Source organism: Ambystoma mexicanum, chromosome 1q, assembly GCF_040938575.1.
Source record: "Ambystoma mexicanum isolate Mex_15411 chromosome 1q, UKY_AmexF1_1, whole genome shotgun sequence".
NCBI classification, from domain to species: domain Eukaryota; kingdom Metazoa; phylum Chordata; class Amphibia; order Caudata; family Ambystomatidae; genus Ambystoma; species Ambystoma mexicanum.
In genome coordinates, this window is record NC_090922.1 from 694,753,600 (window position 1) to 694,766,285 (window position 12,686).

Sequence of the window (12,686 nt, forward strand, 5' to 3'; positions counted from 1 at the left end):
GTTTAGCCCCCTATTGTGTTTAGCTGACTGCAAAAATACCTGGAAACCATCTAACGATGGAGGCGAGGTGAGCCAGGTTTCTTGCAGGAACACGCAATTGCAATCTTTCATACATTTTAAAGTTTCCACATTTGTGAGCAAATGCGTGTTCCTCCGAGAATTCCATGAAATCAGCCTTAGTTCAGTGTTACATATATGAGGGTCCGATAACCTAGGTTCAACATCGTCCCGCCCTGCGTCTCAAAGTCGGAGTGACATTGGGCTGCCAATTCCTAAAACCCCCTTGCCATTCCTGGTACTTGTTCAGTCCGTTATTGCCTCAACCGAGGGTTGTCCTACCAAAACTTCCATTGTCTCTACAGGGTGCTGCCTGTATATCAGAACATTGAACAATTAGAAACTCCAACTTGTGTAAAGCCGCACTTTCTGAAAGGATCAATTCGATCACCAGTCTAGAGTGAAAAAATAAGAAGGATTGTTTGGATGGCTGCCTGTCGGGAAAGGCGACCCTTGCGACATCTGCAGATGATAGGGCGCGCAGGGAAGGAATCTCTGCAAAAATCAACAAAACATGTGTGCGGTTCAGACAAATCGGAAAAATTATCCCGCAATGCACTGATGACTACCAATATATTATACCCTATATGCCTGTGACAGTTGGGTTCAGGACCAAAGATGGGTCGCCCATTATCGATATTAGAGAGCGAATTAGGCAGATTAAGTGCAAGGCGCGGACCATTACAGCCATCAAAGTGTCTATCCTGTGATGTCCCACTAAAAGGTTTATCCGAGCCCTGCCCCACCATTTTTGATTTCATCTTGATTATGTGCAGCCTCTCCAAAACATGGTTAATTTGTGTTTGTGCATTGAACCCATCCCACTTCCTTTCTAGATTCGGTACGTTCCCTGTTGCATTAATTTGCAAGAAATTTGGGGTATCCATGTTTTTCAGGAAGTTTCCCATATTTATGTTGAGGCCCTCCCTTAGAAATTGTGAAACATGATTGAGACTAGGGCCAATCAGCGATGTATTTCCCAAAGGCAGAAAGTTATTCACCATTGGAAGGGCAATCCCACCAACATTATTGCCCTTGTCTGAGCCCACAACATCAGAGACCTACCGCCCCTCTGTCTGCACCTCTGCGTTACACCTTAGACTTGCTGACAGTACAGAGTTCGTATCCCCTGGGGGATAGAAATTAGGTACAGTTCATCCACGTCCAAACGGTGGAATATGTTCAATAGAAGCCAGTCTCCCCCTCGTGAAATACCAGCGGGGTCACATTCAAGCAGGAATCCATCATTGGAGGAATGGTTTTACTAAAGGTCTGCAACGCCATATCGACCTTGACCTCCAGATTCGAACGAAAAGATCCTTTCCTCAGCGAGCGTGGTTAGGAATCTGGCCTGTGTCAACCTACAGGCCCTTTCCTTACTTATAAACTCTGGAATGGTAAGACTGCACAAGAACTTACGGGAAGAGACATTTCTGCGTTTAACCAGTTTTTGGTTCTTGAACTACTTCCCCTCTCCGCACCTCATGGCCTCCCCACCCTTCGTTGGTAGAGTAACTGCCCCCATTTATGGTCCATTTGAACCATCCTCCCTGCAAGATGAGGCCGTCCCACGATCTTGCCGAGCTGGGACAACTGGGGAACCCACCTAATGGTGGGGGTAAAAAAGCAGAGGTATTATCCACCATCACTGATTCATTGACAATAATAGGCTCCTTCTTATCGAAGGTCTGAATGCGTTTGTGTACCTCCTTGTCCAGAGTCTGGATGCATTCTTGTGCCCCACCAAAGAGAGGAGCTTGGCCCAAGGAAGCAATATGGCCCAGACAAGCCTCAAGGTCCTGAATCTTTGTGTTAGTAGAACTCAAGATTGAGGTATGCACCTGAACAAATGAGCTAAGCACCATATTTAAAGCAGACAGTTTAACCACCTCATCTGCTTCTCTCAGGGTATGATGGAGAGAACTTTCATCCCCGCTATCCACCGGATCTGAGAGGTGCAATGGTGATAAATTCCCATAATGCCAAAATAACAGTTAGTTCAGTAGGGGACCCAATCCTTGATACGTCGAAAATCAGATGGGTTTCACTCTCCAAAGTCTCACAGTTGTGCACTTGTATAACTGAATCGGCATAATCAATTATGCATATGTCCGTAAGACCATTCATCTGAGTACTGTCCAAAGTAGCAATGTTCCTAAAAGGCATAACAGATCTAATTTCAGTGCTTGAGCCTGCAGATTTTGGAAAGTAATCAGTGATATTTTGCCCTGCGATCGGAGCTAGCATTAGGAGGAGTTGGGGTCACTTGTCTTGGAGGGGAGTGTGCAGGGGCAAGACCCCTGCAGAAGAGGTATTTCCCCAAAATTGCATTTCAGTACTTCCACCAGGGCACATTCCGATATTTCTTTAGGCCCCATTTCCTGGTGAATTATTACTAGTTCAACCGGCCTTGCAACCAACAAAGGGCCGGCTTTCTGTGGTGAGAGATGGCATGAGTCACCCATCGTGGACTGACTGCTCAACCCTCTACGAAAGGCTGTTATCTTTGCCCGGATGGGAAAATCCAGTTCCATCTTGGACTCAAAGGGAAGCACTAAAGAGTACAACCATGCAGTCGCCAAAGTAAATTCGGCATTAGGCAAAGTCAACAGTTCAGCACGAGTGAAGCAAGAGCCGTTGCGAATCTCAGGACTCCATCCCAGGTATTTTTGAGAACAGATTCGAGCACTAACCAGATGGGTTGGCGTGTCAGCTCGCTGTGTCACCGCCTTGTCCTGATCCGAGTGGCCGCGATGTTATGAACACACTGAGGCTTCCAGCTGGCTGCCAATCCCGAACACCTACCGAAGGCCTGCCGAAGACTGTCAAAGACAAAAACTCAGCAACAACTCTGCACACAATCTGCGTTCGAATAGGGTCTTTGAGGAGTTGAATGAAAGCTCCTCCTTCCACTGCCAACAGGACTGTAGACAGACTGCTCCAATCTGATAAATGTGTGAGATGCCTATTCACTGTGTAAAAGGTATTTAGCTCACTGAAACTGATACAAATCACAAAATGGACCATTGAAAAGTCTCGTAAATCAAGGGAAGACTGTAAAAGGTTTTAAGGAAAAGCTGGACTGCATTTTGGAGTCAGTCATTGGGACAAGGGACGCTAATTTAGATGCTGGAAATAGAGGACCGATGAATCTGAAGGGCAAGCAAAGGCAAGGATAGACCAGACAGGAAACTATCTTCATCAGTAAAGCATTTTCTTACCCTGGAAATGAACTGGGGGTGGGTGGGGGGTCCTGCACTAACATTTCTGCTACTAAAGATATGGATGACAGCCTCCAAGATACAAACAAAAGGAGCCTTAAAGACATATTTGCAAAAGGGAAGTTAATTCCTAAACTAGCAGGAGATAGACGTTTTCTTACCCGCACATGTTGGTAGTGGTGCTGACCATTCCCCAGACGCATCACAACTCAGCTGTTCATGTCCTACAAGCAAGAACCCCTCGCCACAGATGACATCACAGGTGGAATTGTAGCTGAACTGTTCAAAGGGATGCACACAGGTCACTTTTCCTTGTGATGGTGCAAGCAAAGGACCACATTTCACAGCTGTAACGAGAGACATGTTATGTTCTCTAGTGCGACATTCTGCATATATTTAAACAAACATTGGCAAAGACAAATGTTTTGGCTACTATGTATGCATAGAATAGGCAAAGTACAGCAACTGCCGTAATGGTACTACCTGGCCATAAAATATGAACTGGCAGAAAATGTTGTGAGTAACTGACTATATGATGGAAGTGCTTGGCAAATACCTAGCCAATGCCTTTACAAGAGCCAAAACTGTTAGCTTTCTTAATAGTTATTTTTAACAGGAATTCACTGTGAAGAACAGGTGCAAGGACACACAGATTACGGAACCTAAAAAGCAGCCCAAAACAGCCTAAAATTGGGCTACATGCATGTACTGTTTTCCTCCACAGATTGGAATAATTTCATGTAACACAATTGGGCATGTTTCACTATTATTCAAGCCAAACAAATTCATTGAATCCACCTCTTGCATGCACAAGATGGCATCAACATTATAGCTTTACATGCACACAGATCTCTGGGGCAGAATGCAGTCACTCACTTCTGCTGCATTCTTCTTACAATAAGGACAACTAAACTACATGTCCCAGAATGCAAAGGGCTGTTGGCTGAAAAGACAGAACTGGTGCAAGTTTGTACAATGCTTTACTTTGTTTCCGTCTTGCCAAACATGCCCTCTACAAAGTGAGATGATTTGACATAGTGGGAAATGAAGAGACCTACATACTTAGAACTCTTTCATGCTCAGTTTTTTATTAAACCTTTAATATGATGTCAATGTACACACATTTAGCCAGGCACACTAATAAGGATTTGTGGATGGTGAAGGTTTCATGAGCAGTTTGCACTGATGTTATCATGTTGCAGCCATTGTCACTGACTGAACTCTGGGAATATACTAAGACACAGACTGCTCAGTGAAAGAAGGAAGACCTTCTATAGACACATAACAAATTGTGCTATATCTGTTGAACTATCTTATCTGCCATCGATTGGCACATAACACCAAGACCCTGATTTGTTTCTGCAGAAGTTGAAAACCTTTAACCTAGTAACATGTAATGTTAAATAATACTGTTAAATAGCTGTTACTAGTAGGTTCCTACTTCAGTCCTAGTTTGAAGTTTATTCAATGAACAAAAATAGATGATGATATTGCATGGTTGTTTGCTTTACCCGAATAACAACGCATGGAGGTGACCACACGTTTTGCCATATGATGAGTTTGATTTGTCCCGGTAGGCCCTTCTGACTACTACTGTGTTTGAGAATTGTATTGTATGGAGAGTTATGGGGAGTTTCATTTGTACCGGCCAGCCCCCTTTGCGTACTGTCGTCATTGGTTTACTGTTATCCCTAAACCAATCCTTCTTTGTACACAATATTGCTTGTCTTACCTGTAGGAGTTAGTGTGAACACATTTTCTTTGTTTCTAACTCTGGAGCAAGCCGCATTAAACTTACCATGAGAAAAGCATGAATTTCGCAAAACAATTCCAGTTACTTTGAGTTGGAGCATTGAGATTATACGCAGCAACATCATTGGTGCCCCAACATACAGCCGACGCAGCAGCAACCTCAACATAAGTGTCGTATGTGTAGGGCTGAAGCGTCTAAGCTTGGAGCGTTGTACCCGTACGTGTACAGCTGAATCATGTAAGCTTCGTATTGTTGAGATGGCATAAATTCATCAACTTCCGTGGGAAATGAAGTTCCTGTAATTTCCATGAGAGATTAGCCATGACGTGACGGACAACGTCATTGCAGACACTATTGAAGAGACATGCACCGTTTCCTGTCACCCACATTAGTACAAAACACAATTTACTACAAAAGCACAGTTTTCTGTCACCCGCATGACTTCAAAAGTGAGTGCTGCTAATGTCAGCTAAAATGCTGATAGGGTGGAAAGTTTAGTAACAACAAATTGCTGAAGTTTACATAGAACTACGGCAGACCTACGGCACAAAGAGCCATATGGCAGAGTTAAGCATTGCGGACCGCTTAAAAAACGAAATAATGTATATGTTCTACTTTTTACATTGTCTGCAACATGGAAACAACCCACATGCCAAATTTCAGTTTTGTAGCATGTTGAGAACTATGCTGGTCATTTCTAACAGATACACACACACACATCCACAATGCCCCTTTTATATAGCCCCATATATATATATATATATATATATATATATATATATGTATATATATATATATATATATATATATATATATAAGATTAATGACCATGTCAGATTCCTCATTGGAGTCATGCCTTCACAGGCCAATAACATGTTAAGGATGCATTATCCTATTAGTGAGATTTAGTTACTACTTAATTATAGATTGTTTACCAACCATTACAATGTTTTTCTGACAATGAGAACCCTGAGTGGCAGACAAAAATGGGACAGTGGAGGGTTGGGGACAAGAGTCAAGTTGGGAAAGGTAGCAGGCCGTAAATTCTCAATGGGAGGCAACCGTGGAAATGTAGCATGGATATGGGGAGGAGGAATAATGTGCGGGCCAATTAAAAAAGACTGAATAAGTGCTGGGAATATAAATAAACCAACAGCACACCAGAATAATTCTGTAGGAACAAACTATTATTTCCCTTGAAAAGTGCTTCATTGGATCACCCCGTAATTAGGGAAACAGCCAGGTCACAAGCGTACCAATAATACAGAGCAGTGTTCTCCAGTGCACAAGTGAAAAGGCTAACGCTGCATCCTAAACACGAAAGAACAGAACCATTTGTACTGAATTCCTATCAAATTAAGGTATGAGTGGCAATATATCCTCTAAGCGAAAACAGCAGCTTTTCATATTGTCGATGGCTGGCAAGTGGCCTGATCTCAGGTGACACCTTTAGCCAGCCCTGTACTTTACATGCTGGGAGTGGGTGCATACCTCTAATGAAGACAACTAAACAGGAAGTTCCAGAATGCAGGAGCTTGTTGGTTTGAAATGTGGGACTGGCGTAAGGGGGGCCTCTTTACTTCTGTGATTGATACGTTTTCTCTATAACCTTAGGTGGTTTAGTGTTCTGGGTATATCCGACATACCTATACATTTAGAGCTTTGTTGAAATGAGAAAAAGAAACCGTGGAATCTGTACATGTTTTCAGCCCTCACACAGACCTAGCCAGGATATACAGCCACTAATGAGAAGTGTGAATGATGAACATTCAGTAGTTAAGACAGATCTGCTTACGTTGCTGCTTCTGTCTGTGACTGAGCTCTGGATATAGGTTTCATATACTTCAATTCTGAAGTCTCAGACAAAGAGGGGAGGAGCAATTCTATAGGCACAGTGTTGCAACCATAGAGAGGTAGGTTCCTTGGAAGAAGGCTTGGGCTGGAAGGCCGTTTCCCAACTCCTTTATTATGTTCAAACAGGTAAGTTGCAGAGGCAGGTAAGTGCATGGAATGACAATCTCCATGCATGTCCTCCTCTGGCCAGGTTTTACACCAGCTGACAAGGATGCACACCCATCAACATTGCACTACTGACACACGAGCATTGCATGCACATGCACACTGTGATGTCACATTCTCCTTCTTTGCATAGGCAGGCTAGACACCTTGCTATTTCTCCCGTCTACACAAAGGTTGTGTGTTCCTCCTCACACCCCATGTCACTGCTATCTGTACCCCTTTGCCAATTGTTTTGGTGCAAGAGGGTTAGAATTCTTACCAGTTAAGGATTTGACATAGTGCATCCCATTGTTCCGCCCGCATAGGGCATACCACCCTGGCATGTGCTCTTTTCCAGCGCTAACATTGAACTTTCTTACCTGCACATGTTGGGGGGCCTGCTGACCAGTTTCCATAAGCGCCACAGCTCAGCCTTTCCGATCCAATGAGAAGGAAGCCATGGTCGCAGTTAAATGTGCATGCAGATGTGTAGGCGAACTCATCAAAGGGATGCACACAGTGCATGTTTCCCAATGTTGGTCTATCCAAAGGACTACATTTTACCGCTGAAAAATGAAAAGACAGTGTTTGGACGAAAAGTATTAGCAGCACACTCGACAAAAGGGCATACATAACCACTGTAGCAGCTGATTGGATCCAAATCTCCACCTGTACGAGTATATGGTAGTTTGACGGCATCGATAAACCATCACTGGCAATTCCAATCGTTTTGGCAGCCATATGCCAGGTGCAGCTTCAACTTCCTGAACAATGGCATCAATTCCTGCTATAGTCACACTTATGCTAAGCTATACCCTCACATGTGCGGGTGCTGTAATTATATACTAATCACAATCAGCGGCATAATGCCTTCTTAAGGTATATGTTTGCGCGTTATAAGTGTTGAACCGTACCATACTCTACAACCGCAAACGCCTCAGTCGTGCCTTCGTATGCCTGGTATAGTGCCTGTATGTCAGATATGGCCTATTTTCAGCACAGACCTTCACCAGGAAGGCACCTATAACACCGTTTTAGCAATGTATTTCTATTTGTGTGTATTTGATTATGATTTGTAATGTGTCAAATTCACAATTTAAGGGATCCGGGAGAGAAGGAGAAGGGACAGCAGGGGGGATCCAAAGCAAGACGTCATTCCTAGAGATAGAAACCACTTTCCGGGTACTATGAAAGAATCGCATGTTACAGAAAAGGCAAGCATGTTGCAGGTCACTGATAGTGTGCAGCAGGGGTTAAGCGGGAATCACACCAACACCTTTAAGAGGAAGCTTGATTTAGGAGTTCTGCTGTCCGTGCATTCTTTGATGACATTGTTGTTGTCGGATGTCTAGTGGTGGAATCCTCTAGAGTGTGATGCCTTGAATTCCAAGCTATGTCTTTCCAATTTTCTTACTTTTGAAGGTTTTTTGGAGTCTGGTAACAGACTGGTCCTAGCTATTACTGACTGATTTTCAAATTGCATCTATAGGTGGTAGAAATTTCTTTAAACTGGATTCTCTTTCCGTTGCCCCCTACATAATCTCTCCCCGCTCCCACCCAAGGCAACCCCTGTGATTTTGTTTTTCTCTCATCGTACTTTACTGCAGTCAACCTCAATACTGAACCTTTACCCCCGAACCAGTCCCTCATTTAATTTGATCATGTCACAATCCTCTTCCACCTTTTTCACCCACATAAATTCAAGCCGGAATCTTTGGTCTCTTAGCTATGGGAACTCTATCCATCTCTGCTTGCTCTCCTTTCCCCACCATAATCTTTCATTGACCAAGCTTTCTAGGACTCAAATCAGGCTGTCAATTTTCCATTTCGTACACCAGTGCCCTGCCCGTACCTTCACTCTGTTCACTCCTCGTCCCCAACCGTGGATATTACTAAAATCCTGCTACTTAAGCCAGAAATGTGTCTTCACCTGGGTCTCTGCTACAAGTCACCACCCTTTTTATCCACAACTATAAGACTGCTCTCCTGAATTGACCACTGTCCAAGACACTGCCAAGTCACTACTTCACCGACCTCATTGCCTCTATCCACTCAAAGCAGAAACCTAGTCTTTACCCGCCAAGCCATGCTGTCCCCTTCAAACTTGCTCAATTACATCTGCCCTTTTTGTCAATGACTTAGCGCGCTTTATGTTTGCTATGAGATTTCTAAAATTCATGATATCCTCACCTCTCTGCTATCCCTGTTCCTCGTCCTTCTTTCATCCTTTCTCTATCCTACATTTCTAAATTTACAAGCCTTTTGAAAGCCACCATAACATTCTTGGTGTATTGTACACATGGCCCAATGCTCCAACCAGAAGGCTGTCAGGAATATACTGCACCGATGATCCTTAATAAGGGTGAAACCAGGTACGTAGTTGTCCTGAAAGCCTTGCAAAATGTCTGTCTTGGGTAGATTAAGCTATGTATAAAGTAACACTGCTCTCTAAGACAATGACAATTTCCTGGACAAAAAACGTTTGCATTTGGGCTAATTTGCATACCCACAATACCTTGTTGATTTGGCTTGCAAATGGAGGTGAATTTCCAATGATGGCTACTAGGTGGCATTGTGGAATGTGTGACTTGGCCCAAATGGACTATATTATATTCTAGGGAAGAAACGTTTGCAGCAATCTCACCTGGATGATGGCCAAAAGCCTGAAGTGCAACTGGACAACAATGAAATAATGATAATCTCACCAAATTACGTGACTGAAGCACCCATTCCATGACCACTGGAAATGGGCAACAGCCCTAGAAAATCAGAATGATCAAGAACCTCGTAATACTAACCGAACTGCAAGTTACGCAATTGTCAAAAACTGCATTTAGCACATACACTTGTTTAGGCAGATTATGACCTACCTCACCTTCCTACATAGAATGGGGTCCATCATATCCCTAGTCTACTGAGAATTCACTATGCCGACAGCAATTACCTGGGTATGCTCGAATACCTTACGAGGAAGCCGCAACACATCCAAAACACAGGGGCCAGAATCCTACACAGACTCGACAGGAGGGCACACATAACCCCAGCTCTAAGAGCTCTACACTGGCAAACGGTCAAAAATAAAATCTTCAAAGCACTATGCTTTGCTCACAGAGCGGTGAAGGGTCAAGGAGCTGTATTTTTCAGATTCAAAATTCCACAATACCAACCAACCAGAAAACTAAGATGGAGTAACAACCTATGAATCGAAAGCAGGTGATACTCAAAAGAAAGATACAGAGGCTCTGCCTTTTCCGCCGGTGGGGGCTAAACATTGGGAAATGCTGCCTGCTGAAGTTTGTACTATACAGAAGGACCTTAAGTTGTGGAAACATTTCTAGACCTGGATTTTCAGTGCAAAATTGACAGAGGAGCTAACCAGACAATGGCAAATATAGGGAAAACAATCTGCACATGGCACTCTGAATCATGACATGAAACAAGCCCAGAAGGAAATCCACAGCGGCTTTTGATGCCCACTTGGAAAATGAACATGTCAAACACAGAGAACTCATGTCAACCAGTGCCTAAAGGACGATCACCACAACTCCAGTGTCACAAAACTGACACAATTCGTAGACGGAAAACAAGCTCTGAGGGAATGCTACACTGGCTTCCACCACCATCCATTGCTACCTTAGGAGCAATGCAGGGCACCCACCACCTAGTGAAGACAAAAAAACATCACATGAACACCTTTTTCCAAATTACAACAAATCGAAGCATTATGATCTGTGAACTGAGACACATACCCGTACAATAATTTTGACTGTAACATGAGCCCTTCTTACTAATACACAAACTGTACACCAAACTCATCACACCCGAACCGACACTAGCCACTCAAACAGAGCTGTTTGCAGGCCTAACACCTGAAATTAGAACCCGGCGACGGCGGCGAGGGTCAATGAGCTTGTAACAAGTAAGCTCATTAACCCTCGCCAGGTCGTTACCAGCCCGACAAAGTCTTTGTCGGGCTTGTTGCATCCGTGACGGGCCACCATGGAAAGGGAAAAGAAACTATGTGTAGTCCCTTCCCCCCCTTCCATGGTGGCCATCTTTCTTACTTTTTTCAATGGCCTCCATGGAAAGGGAGAAGGGACTATGTGTAATCCCTTCTCCCCCTTTCATGTCGGCCATTTTTTTATTCACTTTTTTTTCTATACTTTTAATAGCTGCCATGGAAAGAGAGAAGGCACTACGTGTAGTCCCTTCTTCCTGATCGATTGCAGCCATTTCATTTTCTCGAGTTGAGAAACGGTTTCAATGCTGTTTCTCAACTCGAGAAAAAATGCGATTAGTACCCGGGTACAACATACCTGGGTACTAATAGCAATAGAACCCTGAGAGGGGGCGTTACCAGTCAGATAATGCCCCAAGGGCTACATTAAAGCCTGCACTTCGCTCAGGCTTGTAACTATCACTCCAGGGGCATTACCCTACTGGTAATGCTCCCCTCCTTGCGTTCTATTGCTTAATTGGACAACACCTCTACAATCCAACTAACACATGTCACCACCCAGCCAACATATCCCCACAGTGCAAGCGCATGAGGTTTACTCCCGGAAACAAAACCATCAACGCCTCTAATCACAAAATAGGAAGAAAGCTCACATGCATGCTTAGCTCAGGGTATTTCTGGTCTGCATGCAATAAAACAAATAATTGAAATCTTGCATTTTCACTCCAGACTAATCCAACCCACCCACTCTTTTTCAGATCCATCAGAGCACCAGGAGACCATGGAAATAGCAATGGTGTGGTGTGTAAATCCTATTAACATAGAAAAATATGCACACCAAACAATGGGATAGCCTCCGCGTTTGCCCTCACTCATGTGTTACTTCTCCCCTGCACAAACCCTCCATTCCACCGACACTCTCAGCCTCTGTTCCTCATACACCCTATGCTTACACTCGTTTCCGATCCTTTCACCCTACTTACTTAGACATGGAAAACCAGAAGAACCAGAAGAACATGTTCAGATTTGTAGTCCTTATCCCAGTCCCCTAAATCAGGTTTCCCATCTGTGTATGATGTCAATGGTTTCAACATCAGGGCAGTCAGCAAGGAAGCAGGGAACTAGCCTTAAGGACCACCGACCCCTACAGTCACCATCTATATAAAACTCTTCCGCTATCTCATCCTGTGGGGAGAAATAATGGCAGACGTATAAACTGTACCTATACCTAAGGGCCATGTATGCCATGAGGGTCCCTCACTCACACGAAGACAACTTACGGAGTACCAGGGGACACCTCCCCCTGCTTCTGTGACATGTATGTCAATAGGGACCCTGGTGGATGCTTACTAGTGGACAACGGGAAGAAGTAGCATTGCAGTAGATGGAGGCACCTAGTTGACCCTCGAAGCAGGATCCTATATGCCATCTGAGACCTCCATTGAGGAATTCCAGAGTGGGGGATCTGCCTAAGAGGGGGAAGTTGCTAGAGGAGAAGAATGACATGAATCCACAACAGGAAGAGGTGAGACACTCCCAAGATTGCAAATTGGGCCTTTGAACCCTTGAACTGGGATGGGGAGCTGTGGAAAATTGGAAAGTCGACTACAGTCTCTGTGAAAGCATGACATAACTTGGGTAAGAGCATGATCAATCCTAGGACATGGAGGATTGGAAGAGAAAGGGAGAGGCCTATAAC

At 44.0% G+C, this 12,686-nt stretch overlaps 1 protein-coding gene across 1 annotated transcript in view; it reads right to left on the reverse strand.

Moving 5' to 3' along the window:
• LOC138535425 (P-selectin-like) overlaps positions 1–12,686 on the reverse strand; it is an 899,675-nt gene that overhangs the window by 365,052 nt on the left and 521,937 nt on the right. Inside the window, exons 12-13 of the mRNA XM_069641294.1 lie at positions 7,410–7,595; positions 3,440–3,625 (exon numbers count right to left, since the gene is read on the reverse strand). Coding sequence (XP_069497395.1) covers positions 3,440–3,625; positions 7,410–7,595 — 372 coding nt within the window. The remainder of the gene's footprint in view (positions 1–3,439; positions 3,626–7,409; positions 7,596–12,686) is intronic.